General features: G+C 35.9%; 1 protein-coding gene across 3 annotated transcripts in view; it reads right to left on the reverse strand.

Moving 5' to 3' along the window:
* CEP57 (centrosomal protein 57) overlaps window positions 1-18,300 on the reverse strand; it is a 41,208-nt gene that overhangs the window by 5,596 nt on the left and 17,312 nt on the right. For all 3 annotated transcript variants that reach the window (XM_010812306.4, XM_015474596.3, NM_181450.1), the window contains 6 exon segments: window positions 8,819-8,998; window positions 8,339-8,460; window positions 6,249-6,365; window positions 5,562-5,639; window positions 3,831-3,938; window positions 3,206-3,283 (listed from right to left, as the gene is read on the reverse strand). In XM_010812306.4, coding sequence (XP_010810608.1) covers window positions 3,206-3,283; window positions 3,831-3,938; window positions 5,562-5,639; window positions 6,249-6,365; window positions 8,339-8,460; window positions 8,819-8,998 — 683 coding nt within the window.

Raw genomic sequence — 18,300 nt, forward strand, 5'->3', positions numbered from 1 at the left:
TTATGTCTACTGAATTTAGAAATGAAAAAACTGTAACTTGTATTTGTCTTAAATTTCATTTTTTTCTAGCAATTAACTTTTATTGCATTTTACAAGTGTATTAGTTTATGACAATGTATAAATAAAAATAACTGGCCTTCACACTAGACAGTTTGGGATATACTCAAATTGGTAGCACATTCTTAGCTGTTTGAATAATATTTCACAAAAAGCACAAATTATAACTTGTAGAGACCTCAGGGCACCTGAAACTATCACAACACTGTTATACTGGCTCTGTGGGAGAAGCCAAGGGTGGGATGATTTCAGAGAATAGCACTGAAACGTGTGTATTACCATTTGTGAAAGAGATCGCCAGTCCAAGTTCAACGCAACAAATGGGGCTTGCAAAGCCAGTGCACTGGGACGACCCAGAGGGACGGGATGGGGAGGGAGGGGGGTCTGGGATGAGGGACACATGTACACCCATGGCTGATTCATGTCAAAGGTATGGCAAAACCACCACAATACTGTAAAGTAATTAGCCTCCAATTAAAATTTAAAAAGTTGAAAAAAAGATGACTTTGGGTTGAAAACCCTATCTTTGAACCTGCCCTGTTCAATCTATTAATGACGTCAATGGGAATTACCAAAGATAAGTAAATTAAATTTGGGGATAATACAAATACAACAGAAAACTGAACTAATCTAACATGGGTTCAGTTCAGTTCAGTTGCTCAGTCGTGTCTGACTCTTTGCGACCCCATGAATCACGCGTGCCAGGCCTCCCTGTCCATCACCAACTCCCGGAGTTCACTCAAACTCACGTCCATCGAGTCCGTGATGCCATCCAGCCATCTCGTCCTCTGTCGTCCCCTTCTCCTCCTGCCCCCAATTCCTCCCAGCATCAGAGTCTTTTCCAATGAGTCAGCTCTTCGCATGAGGTGGCCAAAATATTGGAGCCTTAGCTTTAGCATCAATCCTTCCAATGAACACCCAGGACTGATCTCCTTTAGGATGGACTGTTTGGATCTCCTTGCAGTCCAAGGGACTCTCTAGAGTCTTCTCCAACACCACAGTTCAAAAGCATCAGTTCTTTGGTGCTCAGCTTTCTTCATAGTCCAATTCTCACATCCATACATGACCACTGGAAAAACCGTAGCCTTGACTAGACGGACCTTTGTTGGCAAAGTAATGTCTCTGCTTTTCAACATGCTATCTAGGTTGGACATAACTTTTTTCCTAAGGAGTAACCGTCTTAGTGACATGAAATCTATTGTTGTAAATTCTACTCAGTGGGGTTTTTTCTGCTCTCAGGGATACATATAGATGATGATGAACTTTTGAAGATAGCTTTATTTTTATTCTTACCTTCTTCTAGGTTACTAAATGTTTTTCTTCAGCGATTCATGATAAGATGTGCTTTGTGAGTTCCTTAACCACTTCACTCCATTGCTTCCTAAACTGAATATAGGCCTCTCAATTTGTGACCAGCACAGAATAGAGTGTCATGTTTGGAGGTCTAGGAATTCAGCCTAGTATCTAATTCATGTTACAGGGAAGCCTAACATCCCTTTCACTCGTTAATTCCAGAGTCAACTAAAGTTGACTTTTACTCAGGTCTTTTACTTAGTCTTAGCATCAGCCTTTCTAGGTCCTGTATTTGTGGAACTGATTTTTTTACACAGAATTTTTAATTAAATGAAGCACACTATAGGAATTGATTCACCCTTTGCCAACAAACGTCCATCTAGTCAAGTACTTTGGCCACCTCATGCGAAGAGTTGACTCACTGGAAAAGACTCTGATGCTGGGAGGGATTGGGGGCAGGAGGAGAAGGGGATGACAGAGGATGAGATGGCTGGATGGCATCACTGACTCAATGGACGTGAGTCTGAGTGAACTCCGGGAGTTGGTGATGGACAGGGAGGCCTGGCGTGCTGCGATTCACGGGGTCGCAAAGAGTCAGACACGACTGAGCAACTGAACTGAACTGAAGCATTTCCAAGTAAAGCCTTATAGAAACGTGAAGGGCTGTCTGAGGTATAATGAGGTTTCATCAGTAGTGTGTTTGGACAGAGTCTAGGACCATTATGCTGAATGTTTACACAATGAAAACATTGGACGGGGAACTGTTATTAAATGGGTTCCAAATATAACTGAACATCAGACTGAGACTGGGCACTAATTAAATATACTTTCTAGGCCCCACACCTAAACAATTCTGATTTAGTAGAATTGTGGTGAGGCTTCATAATCTGCTTTTTCAAATGCACAGTCAATGATTCTGATACAGCTGGTCATCCTTTAAGAAACTGTTTCCAGCCCAACTCAGAGATTCTATGGCAAAGCAGAACCATGGTTAGGAGCAACAGATGACAAGAAAAAACATAGGTTAAAAGGTATCTGCAATCCAAGAAGAGGTTAATAAATTTAGGGTAAAGGACAGCCAATGGCAAAATTTTTAAGGAATGATTTGTGCCACGCACATCTATAAAGGACAAGTGGAAACGCTAGGAAATTGTTCCTTCCCCAAGCTTTCACTGAGAATTTACTGTGGGTTAAAGTAAATAAATAAAATGTATTCCTCAAGCCTCTGAAACTCACTATCTAGAGTTCGGTATTCAAGGTATTGAAACAGCCAGCAACACAAACATTAATGAAAAAAGTGGTATAAACTAATACAATGTTAAGCACTTCTTAGAAATCATCCAGTACTTGCTGATATTTGACAAAATTACCATCTCCACATTTTTAAGCACTAAAGGAACTTAAGATTCAAGTCTATGTGTGGCTGCTTCTCCGAGAATCAATCCTTAAGCAATAAGCATGTGAAGACAAAGAGGACGTGACTTCTTTTCACTTAAATGTCTTCAATCTATACCTAAATACAAATCAACAGAGCTGATATGAAAATTCTGGTGCTACAAATATACAGTTTCCCATTTCCTTTCCTATCCATAACCATACCTTCACCAAACCAGGGTCTCTGCTTTTGTTCATTACTTCCTTCCACATACACTCCACCTGCTTTAAAGTGTCCCACCGAGCCTTCCCCCTGTTCCCCAGTCCTATAAAACTTTCTTCCATCTCCTTCTTACAACACTAGGATCCCTTGGTAAAAAAGCAGAGTAAGTTTTCACCATTTATAGGTATACAGGCAAATGAGTGGATTTAATTCAAAGATCTAAGTTGTACAAAAAAATTCAGAGTTCAACCAACTCACCTTTCCAGCTACAAATGGCATATCACCCAAGCATAATCGATAATGTGGCTGTACAGCAAAATAGTTCCTAGAACCCTTCTGCATGGAAGAGAAAAAAGGAAAGAACTTTTACTCACATGACGGTAAGAGCTGCCTATATAAGACTAACCTGCAACTTCACATAACTGTTGGGCTCCTGCTTGTTTTATCTCTACTGGCATTACGGCCAGTGCTCCTCTTAATACTTTTCAACACACATCTTACCCCAAGGAAAGGCTAAGAAAGAAAAAAAATAGTACCTGACAAAACAGCAGTTAGTGTCAGTAGAGAAATTCTCTGTGTGTCTATATGCACGTACATACGTATACACACACACAAACTTTCAAGAGCAAAGGGTAATTAATGCAATACTGAATAATAACTAATATGTGTGCAGTGCTACGTAGTTCTAAAATGTTTTCATATTCATCATCTCACTGTTAGGGTTAAAATTTAGAAGGTATTACTTATCCCCATTTTCCCAATGAAGAAACTTAGAATGAAACAGATTTTACTTATCCAAGATTGACGGACCACATGGTTTATGAGTACTTTCACATAAACTATGCCTAGCAATAAACAGTACCTTATGGTTCTTTTTTCATACCTTTTCTGGTGGTTTTGACTTCTTTTTTTTAATTCTTTTTGTATTGGGAACACATGAAGTTGCCTTATCTTCATAGATAAGTCTATTTACTTCTAGACCAGTCTGCAACTAGGAAAAACATGAGAGCCTAAAGTTAATATTGAAGAAATAAAAGTTATGACTCAATGCCACGTAAAGGCCTACACAAAACCTACAGCACAGCACTGTCATACAGTACAGATTAAAAAACACATCACAGCTGTGTAACTGTGTCTGGTCATAGCTATGTAACTATGCCTTGAGTCAATCTGTGAACATGTGTCCACGATTTTAAATCAATACCACGCTCTCATTTTATCTTGAAGTACTGTCCTATAATTTGTCCTCTGACTTAGCCTGGCTCCTTTTAGTTCTTTATTTGAGGTTGGTCTTTAAATTTTATCTAACAAGTTAAAGCCAATATTTCTAACTCAACCAACGTTTCAGTATTTTCTTCTTTTCATACACAGCATGTACAACAGTGCTAGACACAAAGCAGCTGGACAACAAAGTACAATCTTCCTCTTTTAAAAGCTCATACGCTTAATGTAAGAAAAAGGAACTGGAAATCTATGTCCAAAGGAACTGGAAGGTATGTCAGAGAATGTAATTAAGCCCTTTTCTCTAGAAGCTTGCTGCTGCTAAGTCACTTCAGTCGTGTCTGACTCTATGCGACCCCATAGACGGCAGCCCACCAGGCTCCGCCGTCCCTGGGATTCTCCAGGCAAGAACACTGGAGTGGGTTGCCATTTCCTTCTCCAATGCATGAAAGTGAAAAGTGAAGGTGAAGTCGCTCAGTCGTGTCTGACTCTTTGTGACCCCATGGACTGCAGCCTACCAGGCTCCTCCATCCATGGGGTTCTCCAGGCAAGAGTACTGCAGTGGGGTGCCATTGTCTTCTCCAGGAGATCTTCCCAACCCAGGGATCGAACCCAGGTCTCCCGCATTTCAGGAAGACGCTTTAACCTCTGAGCCACCAGGGAACTGCAGCAATTTAATACAGTAGAAATTCCATAGGCAACTACTAAGGATTTCAAAAAGGGCTGCTGTTTTCAACCTTTCCTTAAAAAATATAATTACATACATATGTACGTGTGTGTGTTGTCTTGAACGGTGGTTTTCAAACCTATGAAACAAAATTGTCTGAGTTTTTGAGAAAAATTCCGATCATCACACTGCTTCACCTATCCCACCTGGTGACCATGGCATGGGATAAAAATCCAGGGCTAGGAATGAGCACAGTTCATTTTCCTCATATGGTGGCTTTAGTGAATTAGTACAGGTCACCAACTATTGGGCAGCCCACTACCTTCACTACTGACCTGGTGTCTGGAGGCACCAAAGAAGAGAAGCTCTTATAAGATGGGATTACTGAATAAGGCTTTCAAACATTTCCAATGGTGACTGATGTGAAGTTTTATACGATTGTAAAGTTTTATATGATTATATGTATAGATTCTGGTATTTTTTGGTCTATTGATTAAAAAAAAAAGCTGGCTGAAAGTCCACAACTGGAAAAACTCTAAAGAATTGCTCAGCTTTTACTATCTGCCTATAAAAAAGTTTAAATTTTTCACATGAAGCTAAGTCTGCAAATTTATATACTGGACCATTCTGAAATATAAATAATCAAAGCAGTGCACATCTACATCTATTTATACATAAAGAATAGCAGGAAATGTGAGGAGCCTATCTGCTTACATTTCAACTTACCTGGGCTGCCTTAGCTTGCATTCGTTTCCTTTCTTGTTCTTCCTGACGGAGTTTTGCTTCCAACTCTTGCATTTTTTTCTAGTGATAAAAATATTAAAAGTGGTAATAGTGAAGAGAGTTTCAATGCGTTTTTGTTAAATTTTAATATAAGCAACATAGGGAAGTGTAAAATTTTAGCATGGTAAATATAAGCCCGTGAGTTCACCCTAGTAATGGCTCTGGGCTTGCCAGCATCCATGACTCTGCCTTAAGACTTAACAGAATTACGAGCGAAATCCATGGCCAAAGAACACAGCCTCCGTATGAAGGCCTATAGGCTACATGGAAGTTGGATCTGGAACCTTACAGTCTCAGTGGTATTAAGTACTTCCCAAATCAATCAATTAAAAGTAAAATTAGTTCAGAGAAAAACTTAAAGTGATACAAGACTTAAGGATACTGAAGAACATTTCATCTGTCAATATTTTCAAAAAGAACTCTTTCCTTAGGTACACTACTATTGTGAAATGTGAACTTTCTCTCCAAATTTATGTTTCTTCCTTAAAAAAAAAAAAAAAAAAAAAAACCTCCTATGTGTTTCTTTGCTATAAGGTCACTTTTTTCCTATAAAATATCTAGTATCATAAAATGACCAATTTTACAAAAGAACCAATATTATGCACTGGTGAGGAAGAAATTTTCACTGACTTCTGCAAGGGCCTGCATTGTGGTAAGCTTGTTATACTCCTGTTCCAGAAGGTCTAATTTTTCAAGCTGGTTTTGAACATGTGTTTGATCATGTTGTCGTTCTCTTTCCAGGGAGACCTGGGAAACAATATTAAATATAACATGAAAATATAGCATGATAATCTGACAAAAAACTGAAAAAAACCAATACAGAGTATAATAGGCTACTTGTCTTTTCACAGAACTACTTAGATACTGCAGAGAAATTCTAGGAAAACAGTATTAAGATGAAACCAAAGAAATGTTAACAAATACAAGTGAAATCTTCTTATCATATACTATCATAACATGTGGTTCTATACACTGATAATACTCTTGACAGTATTCACGACACACAGGCTGCACACAAATACTTGTAATTTGTCTGGTTTTCTTAAACGGTTTTAATTAAGGCACTAGTCATGGTTTTGGCATCTACCATTTATACTTCCTCTGAATTCTATGCAAAGCATCCATCATTTTTTCTTTTCTGAGGTTTATGGTTAAGGATTTGAAGACTGCCACCTATCAGATTTAATGACTGTCAGTCACAGGATAAACTAGAATAATTAAACTAGAATAAGAAGTGGAAATATGCTAAATTGAAGTATACACATAAAAAGTCCAAACACTAAGCATTTGAACTTGTAAACAGCGTATCTTCATATACAAGTCAGCAATAGGCATCATACTAACAGAAATTTGAATATGACAAAGTAATACAAAATAATACATTTCTAAGGAATTTGTGTGAACTACCAATTTCCTCCTACCCACCTTAGTGGATAGTAACTGTCCTTAAAATACATTAAGTTAAAAATTGGCACAAATCACATTTTTTCAGTACTGGAACCATTCTTATTAAATGAATTATTCAAAGTTTACTGATGAAAATAGAGCTTAATTCAAAGACATATTTATGTATAATAGATGTATTAGTCAAGACATCTCACTACCGTTTTATAGGTGCTTTCTAACCTGTGAACTGAAATATCCTAATAAAGAGAATTACTATATTGCTTACTGAACATGCTTGGCTATTTCCAATCATGTGGCAGATCACCTCCTTCCCCACTCCAACTATCACATAAAAATGTTAGACCCAACTGGAAACAAGAATATAAGGTCACAATAAACTCACTGGCATAATAAAGAGAACTATAATATAATTCACACTAAAGAACTGCTGAAACATTCTCTTAAATACTGTCATGCAATCAAGTATTTCTTTTAGGTCTAATATCTCCAACTATGACTAAAGGCTAACTGAGGTGGAAAGCATTCAATTTTTTTCACACTGCAGAGTGTCCAACAAAATATTCAATTTCTGTATAACAAAATTAAGATGCTAAAAAAGTATTCATGATGAATTCAAATTCTAGATTTATAATAGGAAAATGAGGCATGTTTTAAAAAATATATTTGAGGCTGATGTTGAAGATGTTCTCTCACAAATGTATAAGTTATTTATACCTCTGATATGACAGAACAAAATATTTTTGCTAAAGTAACAACTGTGAAGAGCTTTTCAGAGTATAAAGAACTTTGAAACATGCTTCCTGACTTGAGTCTTTTAAACAAAATGCAAGAAGCAGAGAGGTACATAATATGCTTGTTTATGCTTTTTATAATGTACAAAGAAGTTAACATGATTTGAAAATACAAGTGACAGTATTTTTTCAATATAAGTAAACCTCTACCAAACACAACAACAACGAAAGAGAACAATCAAATCTTCAGACACTATAACCGATCCCAAGTAATTTCAGTCCTGGGCTATTATACCATCCCAAAGCAGAAGCTATAGAGAATATGTCAGTGTGTATGAGGGTCATCCAAAAAGCAAACTCTTCTTTACAGCTTTGCTGAAAGAAAAAAAAACAACCACTTTTCTCTCAAAGTTTCCACTAGCAGTTTTTCAAAATGACAGCTACTATTACCTTTTAAGATAGACAGAGAACTGATTATTTGTAACAGCACCGTTAGTCCTCACTGAGTAAAAAGGTCTTTATATCCACCTAATTTTCTCTATAGCTAACTTTTCTTGACAATGACTCTGTGAAGTAACAAACCTGTTTCTCTAATACAGATGTCCTCTCCATTTCTGCATGCTTTATCATGTTCCGCATGTATTCCAATTGTTTTTCTAAAAGATTACATTTATTTTCTGCAGCTAACAACTGAGATGTCAGTTCTAAAAAGAAAAACAGAAATTAGCTCACGCGCAGGACAGTTTAACAATCTGTTTAACATGAATCTACAGTATATATAATAAACATTTTCCAGTACCTCAGGAAGCGTTTTCAGAGGACCTAAGTCATTCACTTTCTGTATGTTAGTCTAATCGGCCTTGCATTCAGATAATAATTTTAATGCAGGACATCAGCACTTGTTCCTCAAAATGCACTCAAATATGATGCAGTTTTGTAGTGCTAGAAGACACTAAGCACTAGAAAACACTAATGTGGAATTTCTTTTAGAGTAATTTTTTAAAGAGTAATTTCATAATACTTATTTTGATAGTGTTTTATTTCCCTCATAATTAAACAAACCTTGATTGTGCTTTGATTCCTCGTTCTTTGAATTCTCCCTTTCCTGTATCTGTTCATCCAATACTTTCTTATATTCAATCGTTTCCTTAGACAAGGTTTTCACACTTTCTTCTGCCTGAATCCTTTCAAGTTCTAAACGTCGAATTTTATCTTGAAGATTCTTCAGAGCAGAAAATATAGCTGTCAAATACAAATACGGATATTATAAGATACTATCCATGGAGAAGTTTACTGAAAAAGAATAAATTCATCTAAATAAAAAATAAAATTGATGGAGGATAATTGTTTTTAAAAAATCTCTTTAAAGACATCTTGTGAATCTCTGAAATGCTGCCATGGTAAAAACATTTTAAGGATTTTATAAAATGGTAAAAATATTTAGCTAATCATACAAAAGCCACGAACTGTGCTAAGGCATATTATTAACTACCAATCTTTTGTTTTACTAATAAGATCACATGAAGAATCCAATTATAGAGTAAAAAACAGTTACGCACAAAAACTGGAGAAGGAAATGGCAAACCACTCCAGTATTCTTGCCTGGAAAATCCCGTGGATAGAGGAGCCTGGTGGGCTACAGTCCACGGGGTTGCAAAGAGTCAGATATGACTGAGCACACACATACAAGCACAGAAAGGACTATTTTTTTGATCTCCAAAAAACCCTAAGCACTCTGGCCCTCAAAACGCTTCCACTTATAATACGTATTCACTGTAGAAGGCAAATACAACCAAGAGAAGAACCACTACCCAGAGATAATGACTATCAATTCTGGTCATTACTTAAGAGACAATTTCCCTGTCATCAGTTAGGAGTTGAAAACCAAAGTTATTAGATCAAAGACTATTTATGTTTAAAGGTTCCTGAACAGAGCCAAATACCTTAAAAAAAAAAAAGGCTGTATCAATTTACACTTTTATCAGAAGTACCTGTATTTGCCAATACAGACCATTATTAATTACAAGGTCACTGCCATTCTGATTAAGAAACCCAGGGTACTCCAGTTATTTTATTTTGCATTTCTATTAAAAATTTGAATATTGTGATATATGAATTTCATATAAACGTAAGTTCCTATATATCATACAGCAGTGTGAACAATATTCAATTATTTTTATTCTTTTCTTGCTTGAAAATTAAAGTATTTAAGATTATATGAATTTCCTTCCAACTACTACAATCCATAAGTTTAGTACTTCTCCATGTCAATCTATAGGTACATTTCTAGAACTCCATCTTTATACATACTTGTCTATGAACTTTCTATTCCACTAATGTCTATTTCTGTACCAGCAGCACACTTCCTATTTTTACAGCTCTACAATCTGTTACTAGTTGATATGGTGAGGCCATCCTTTATCTGAGTGAAGCTTTCTATTAAAAGAAAAAGTGCACTTCTCACACATTATTCTTTAAGTGATATTCATAATACTAAAGTTTCCACTGAGGAACACTGCACAGCTCTATTCAGGTCTTCAAGTATTCTCTTAGCAGAGCACACAGAACAAGCCTAGGCTGATATACCACAGGGGACTCTGCTACCACAGCCTCCTTCCCAGGCCAGGGAACTGGGCTATTCCAGTTCCTTTTCTCCAATTAGACTTCCAAAGGAAGTCACTTCATCTGGGCCTCAAGTTTTTATCTACAGTTGCTACCTGGATTTAAAATCCCAACTTCTCCCCACAGTTCAGTCGCTCAGTCATGTCTGACTCTTCGCGACCCCATGAATCGCAGCACGCCAGGCCTCCCTGTCCATCACCAACTTCCGGAGTTCACTCAGACTCATGAGCATAGAGTCGGTGATGCCATTTTCCCCTACTGTACCCTAATACCTAAGGCTTTTATACGGTATCAAGACTCCTAATAGTGTCTCTGAGGCTTTCAGCCTTAAATTCATTGTATTTCTGGCACCTAGGTATTTCTTTCTTGCTTTAAAGCTGGGTTTTATTTACTTCTTTTGTTATACATTTGTCTATTTGTCTATTACACTATTGTCTGACAGTAATACTGCCATCATCCTTTTTATTTGCTATGCTCCTTACTTGTCTCTGCCAACTTTTCACTTTTAATCTGTGTCATTCTGTTTGAGCATAAATTGACTTTTGAGTTGTTTTTTCAAACACAGTCACACTTGTCATCCTATGTGATAAAGGTCGCCCTACTTTTTCACTGTATTTTATGTTTTCTAATTTCATTTCCTTGGCTTTCTCATTATTTTATTTTACTATAAGTATAGTGAACTGTTTGTGTTATTCACCTCTTTTCCTGGTAATTTCCTCTTACATCAACATGGCTGTAACTATAATTGATGTGTTCGTTTAGTATCCTCTCACAAACCTGGCCACCACTGACTGACCTACAAGGGCACTCAAATGAAGCCCAGACAATGGCTCTCTTCTTGGGATTTTTGGACTCTGGTCCAAAAAGGTGAAGTTAACTTAAAACTCAAGTTTTAGTAGCCATGTTTCCCGATATATGGAAAAAGCGAGTCTGTGGCTAGAGAGTGAAGTTAGCTGTAAGAATTAAAAACAAAAAACAAAACAACAAACAAACAGATGGAGAGAAACTATTGGCCATGTCTGAGTACCTGGTTTCCAATGTTCTTAAAGCCCATCTGTGTATCTGCCATTCTTTTCTTGGTTATTCAATCCTTCTTTGCACGTTTGTAAACCAAAAAGATTCCTCTTTGCCAAAGCTAATTTCATACTGGGAATTTCTTATAACTTAAGTTTTTATTGGCTGCTTTTTCCATTCTAAGTTTTATTAAATAAATCTAGTACTGTGAAGACAAAAAATGATTTTATTCTACCAATGACCTATATTTAAAAATATATAAAAACCTAAGTTCATATGCACACACATCCCTGAAAACATTTTCAATGTCAAAAATGAAATTTTACACAAAGAGTTCATGTAAGAAATACGACAAACTTTTATTCCATCTATTTATTTTCCAGTTAAAAAACTGGGTTTTTTTGATCCAGACGATTAAATAACTTACATTATTAAGACTTACATCTTCACTTTAAGAGTTAAAAGAAAAACATTCTAGGTGACAAAATGATTGGTCTTGTTTTTCTTTTCTTGTAGAAAAGTATGTGAGTGAACTCTTGTACCACTGCATCATTTATGTTCAAATAACTACATTACCTAGAAAGACCCTTGAGTGAAAAATATTTTATGTAGAAAAGAATAATGAAAAATTCAGAGATTTTTAACTTCATATATTTACTGGGAAGGGATACAGTGGAAATACATTTCTAGAACAAGAAGTATATTCAAATACTGAAAGATGGAAAAGAGTGACATATTGAAATACAATGTCATACTTATTTGCTTTATTTTCACAAACAGACCTTTCACAGCAAACACTAGATTTAAATTTTTTATCCTCTTCACCCTCAGTAACCTGAACACACATCTGAAATATTAAATACATTTTGGATAGCTGAGTATGAGAGAAAACTGGAAACCTTAGCATTAAAGACAGACATTGAGTTCTCCTTAAACTTTACTTCATCATCTCTGAAATGTGAACTCCATATTGGAAAGACAGAACCTATTATTCATAATTGAAACTCCAACGCTACATACTCTGTATGGTACATAGGTGGTACGCAGATAATGTTCAACAAACGTATCTAGGAAAGTCTCCATGATTAATTTAAAATTAGAAACAAATGGCAGCAACCTCTTGAATTCTTTTATTTAACAAGATTAAACCTCCTATTACTAATTTATAATTCATTCCATTTGCCTAAGACAGGCAGTGATTCCCTTCGTTTGCTGCATTTTCTCCTGCACTATTTGGTGAGCTTTAAAAAATCCTAATGCCCAGAACATAACCCATAAAAACAAGTAAACTAAAAATATCAAAGGACATTTGGAATGAAAGCTATGGATCCAAGAAGATCCTCAGGTGGTTCTAACATGGAAAAGTTTGAAAACTCTCTAGTAACATCTAGGAGCACTAAAAAACACAAAGACTTTCTCTTCTTTACAATCCCAGTTTGTTACTCATTCATAACTTGGGGTGCATGAGGGGTGCATTAAGCCTAGCAGATCTCAGCATCACCTCATTAACAACAAAGTTGGGTCTATTGTTATCTAGAATATTTCTATCACTAATGTATCAGCATGTTTGCTATAGCTTAAGTTGGGTGAGGGGGAGACCCAAATCACTAGTACACATTTTTTGATTTCCCAAGTATTTTTGTGTCTTGGTATCTCTCTAGCCTTTTGGCTATTTCCACTTTTTAGTTCACCATTTAAACAGCGCTCTTTTCCAGTACCCTTTTCCCTCTCTACTCTCTCTCCAGAGAAATCCTTCCATACACATGGCGTCATTCACTGTTGTATACCTGTTCATGTCTGAGTTCATCAGTGCAGAGTTCTCTTACACTACACTTATATTTTCCTTTGCTTACTAGTCACCTCCACTTAACTCACAGGCATCTCAAATTTGATATAGCCAAAATTAAATTATCTTTCTTGGAAAGATCCCAGTTTTCCTATAATCTGTCTTAATCACACCATCTTTTATCCACAACAGAAATCTTGGATTCAAAGATTGCTCCTTCTTCATTGCCCACATCAAAAATATGGATAAATCTCCCAATCTCCATTCCAACAGGCATTGTTTCAGTTTAATTTCTGATCAAAATTTCAGTCCAACAAACATTTACAGAGCACTCTGTAAGATAAAGGAGAAAGTTACAAGTCCTTGCTTTCAAGGAGCTACTATCTAGTTTCTGGAAAGAGAAGCTATTATGTACTCTTCCTACCTCTGGTAAAAAATATTTACAGAAACAAACATTACTCTGCATGTACTCATCATCTTTATTATGTTGCTTCTCAAAGCACAGCATATGGCCCTATGGTGGGGGATGCTTATTACCAGGTCTGTGAGATCACTGTATTTGTGAGATCTGTGAGATCACTAGTGCTTGTTTCCATTATACTATTAATACTGAGATTTTAATATTTACTCTTTCCACTGTGTTGATATTTGTAAAGATGATGCAAAAACAATGCTGGGTAAAATTGTTAATTTTAGCACAAATCAAGGTCCTGGCACTATAGTGTTGGCATTGTACTCTTCACCACTGCTCCCAGTAACAAAAAACAAAGTCGTGTGTTTACTGCCCTTGATAAAGCAGTGAAAATCAAATCTCAAGCCTTGAGTACACATCCACTTAATACTGCGTAAAATACATAACACATCTGTAAAGTACATAACAAAGGCCAATTGTCGTGATATATGAATGTTTGACTTCTAGACAGAACAAAAACCATTTCCTTTAAGGAAACACCAATTTTATTTTGAAAGCATTTTTGTTAGACCAAGACTACTCAGATGTAAGGAATTCAGTAGTCATTCTGAGAATCTAATGAGCTTGTCCTGAATTTCTGGAATGACCTGGGCCTTCAAAGATCTGAAAATAATTGCTGTCAGTGGTAAAATTCAAGTGAAAATCCTAAAATATTAAAAGTTATCTGTTTTGAGAGTTATAGTTCCCCAATATCAAGATTTTCTTCTACTGAGATCAATGATATTAGCAAATTAATTTTTTGATATTGTATAATGAAACATCAGATTTGAAAGTGTGGATAAGTCAATACAATTAAAAACATCGTGCATGGCTAAAGAGCAATGCAACGTTCAAAACAAAACCAATGGATTTCAGTGGAAAAGCACTAAAATAAAAAAAGTTGACAGGCTTGAACATTTAACTTGTAGGAATTCACTTTTGGAATGTTCTCTAGGTTACTAACTGATAAGGTAGCTTTGTACGACTAGGGCACTGAGTCCTGCTGTACCAGTCTGCCCAGGCTGTATAAACAATGTGCTTTATGGGAAATATCATGATTGGCCGAGCAGGCACAAAGTGTTTGTGGAACCGACTCCAGATAAGAGCCCTTGTCTCGAAGCGTAGTTGTGCAGTTTACTGCTGGAGGAAGAAGTGTGTTTTGTGTGACCATGAGAAAAAACTTCAGGACTCTGAATGTGGATTTCTCCAGATGCCACTGTAATAAATAACAGTTGTAATTACAACTGCTTCTGAATCTTAAATTTAATCTGCGACAATGTAGATGGTCCCGAGGTCCCAGAGTATGAAAACCTTTGTTTTCATAATCCACATTCCAACAAAATTTTAAGAAACTATTATTTGCCAAGTTGCGATGAAGTATCAAGGAAGAATAGCCACAAATTGTTAGCAAAGTATTAAAATTTTACTCCTTTTCCAACTGCATGCCTGTGGAAGGCCAGATTTTCTTTCCCACACACTTTAATCAAAATAATTTATCATCATAAGTGGAATGCAAAAGTAGATATGTGAGTTAAGCTGTCTTCTATTAAGCCAGAAATAAGAGATTTACACAGTGTAAAATAAAACAATGTTACTCTTTGTAGTATGTTTTTTAAATTTGGGAAAATAGCCTTCATTGAAAAACTTATATACACACGTAATGAGTTTCCTAGACCAAAAATAAAAAAATAAAAATCTGAGAACCAACACTTTAAAGGAGAACAATCAGATGCACAGTAAATTGTTATTAATATCTAACAAAATAGCTATAATTTGACTCCTTTATTGGTCCCCAAATCACTGAATTTGTAAAAGATACATCAAGATGTTTTTTCTCTCAGTTTTTATGGGGAATAACAACAAAAAGGTCTTTTGTTTTGGGACAACAAAAGACCTCAGATTAGCTGCCATCAGCCCCCCCAGTTTATCTCAGCCTGCTGTACACATATTACCATTTTACTGTCCACAGGTACTATGGGATGTGATTAAAGGTTAGAAGGCACTGGCCTAGTACAACTGCCTTACAGCTGCTTATCTAGCTTTAAGCATCTAAGCCATTCGTCACATTACTATCATTTGAAACGTACTGAATAACATGAGCTAAAATTATAGTGAAAATTTTTGGAATGATGTTGTCATAGTACATTTTTTGATGTCAGTAATAATTTCGAATTTGCTCATTTCTTTCTAAAGTTTAAAATTAATGTGAGAATTACAAGAAGAACAGTTAACTGTTCTTAAGAATTAACTGCTCTTTAATTATCTCTTTCCATGGCATTAGTCAAATTATACTTTCAAAGTGATTTTCAGATAGCAAAGTGAAATGGTTATTTATTAATGAAAATGCTAAACTATAACTAAACTAAAAAAGGTTTAGTTTTCCCCCTCTCATGTATTAGTGAGAAAAAAACATTTACTAAGTAGAAAAGAAAAAGTTTATCATAGTTGAGTATTCATTCAAAATAAGCCTTCACTCATTCAGTCAATATCTGAAGGTTCGTTCAGCAAACTGGGGAAAAAGTGGAAAGAGACAACGGTTGTGACACTGCCTATGTGAAAGTGACCAGCTTTGAGATGTTTCTTCATCAGTCATTTTCAATATACCCACCTTATACAGTTTTTCTGAGAGGTTTAAATGAAATATACTTGCTTTGTCTGAAATGTTACTGCATTTTATTCTTTTCATGTTTTAAAATTGTGTTTAATCATTTGTACCGTGGCAATTATACTTACTAATGATTTTCTAGATGAAAGAAGTGTTATATTTTATTCATGTATGGGTTAAACAGGTGTTTGCAAATTAGTTTAGGCACCCTTTTGTTTCAACTGAGAAATGCATTGCAAATATCTTGAAAATTAATCTCACAGTAACACTATTTTATAAACTATGCACTGACTGTATAATGGAGTACGAGGAAGATAACAGTATCCAAGTATGGTTATGAATGTAAATTTGAGCCCATAATGGGGCCTTGAAACTGTTTGCTGAAATAAATTTAATCTGAGGTCTTTTAAGAATGTTAAAAATTTAAGTGTTTTTTAAGGATTTCTACCAAGAAACATCTTAGAAAACACTGTATCTCAAAGATGATGATAAAGAAATTGCTAATTTAATGGTTGATAAAACAATTGATAAAGTGCTACTCATCAGAACACAGCAGTTAAAGACTGGCAATTTAGAAAAATAACAAAAGTTGTGTAACTTTCAAATATCCAAAAAAGCAAAAATAAATAGCTGAAATCGACAGTGGAGCAAAAATCAATTAAATTTTATTAATAATTTCTTAAAAAAAAAATAAGCATACACAAAAACATGCCGGAGTTCTAGCAGGAACACAAAGTCTAAGAATAAGATATCAAACCAACCATGGTATTACATCTAATTCTGATCTTTACATTCATATTAAAAAGAAAGCAACCTTTTTTTTAAAGTTCAGAGAAAAGCAAATTACTAAAGAATAACAAAAATTAAATGGGGCAAATTTACTTAGTGAAGAGTTAGCAAAGGTTTTATCTAGTGTGTTCACAATAAAGCTAAATTCTGCTTGTGAGTAATCAGTGGCTTTCAAGAATGAGAGAGTTGAGGGCAGGGAAAAGGAGAGAAGAAGAAAGTAAACAAGAGACAAAAGAATGTGGAAGGCAGTAAGTTTCTTTTATTCTTTCAGAATGTGGTGTTATGAACTATTTAGCAATGCCCCAGGATAATTAGTAAGATCCATTATAGTTTTACTGTTGTTTTCAGTATCAATCCAATGATACCAACTTTTAACACAGGATGATTAGAGACAGAAACCATCACCCCTCAAACAAAGTGTGGGGCTATGAGACATGAACAAAGGCCGGAGAGGGTCCAGAAGAGACATGTGAGGAAACAGAGAGAGGTAGAGGGAGTTGGTAGAGAAGACTTCTCAGAAGAAATACATAATCTCGGTTTCAGAGAAAGAGTATAATTCTACAACAGAAAATTTCACTAAAGGGTACAGCATGAGAAACGCTTGTCAACTTAATGTGGCTGGCGTGGTAGGCAGAAAGGACACCCAAGGAAGCCTGTGTCCTAATCCGAGAAGCCTTGAATACCTGTTACATGACAAAAAAGACTTTGGGAGATGTAATTAAAGCTATGGACTTTTCAGATAATGAAATTATTTCTGATGATTTGAGTGGGCTCAACGTAACTAAACACATGAACCCTTAAAAGTGGACAAGAGATATCAGAGAGATCTGAAGTATGAGAGCGCCTTGACCCACCATTCCTACCGGGACCTTAAGAAAAGCGCGAGAATGCAGACAGTTGCTAGGAACAAGGACTGGCCCTGATCGAAAGTCAGCAAGACAGTGAACCTCAGTTCTACAACAACAAGGAACTGAACTGGCCGAGAACATGAATGAGCTAGCAGAAGGTGCTGCCTAGACTCTCCAGTAAGGAACACAGGCCAGTCAACACCATGATTTCAGCCTCGCAGGACCCCAAATAGAGAAACCTGCGGACCTCATTCAAGTTTCTGACCTACAGAAACTGTGAGACAATACATTTTGGTTATTTAAAGCTGCTAAATTTGTGGTAATTTGTTAAGGCAGCAAGAAAACTAATACAGATGGTAAGTTTCAGGAAAAAAACATATTTCAAAGTAGAGCAAAGGATGTGTGGGTAAGGAAGAATGGAGGAGCTGA

This window comes from Bos taurus, chromosome 15 (assembly GCF_002263795.3).
Source record: "Bos taurus isolate L1 Dominette 01449 registration number 42190680 breed Hereford chromosome 15, ARS-UCD2.0, whole genome shotgun sequence".
Taxonomy (NCBI): Eukaryota; Metazoa; Chordata; class Mammalia; order Artiodactyla; family Bovidae; genus Bos; species Bos taurus.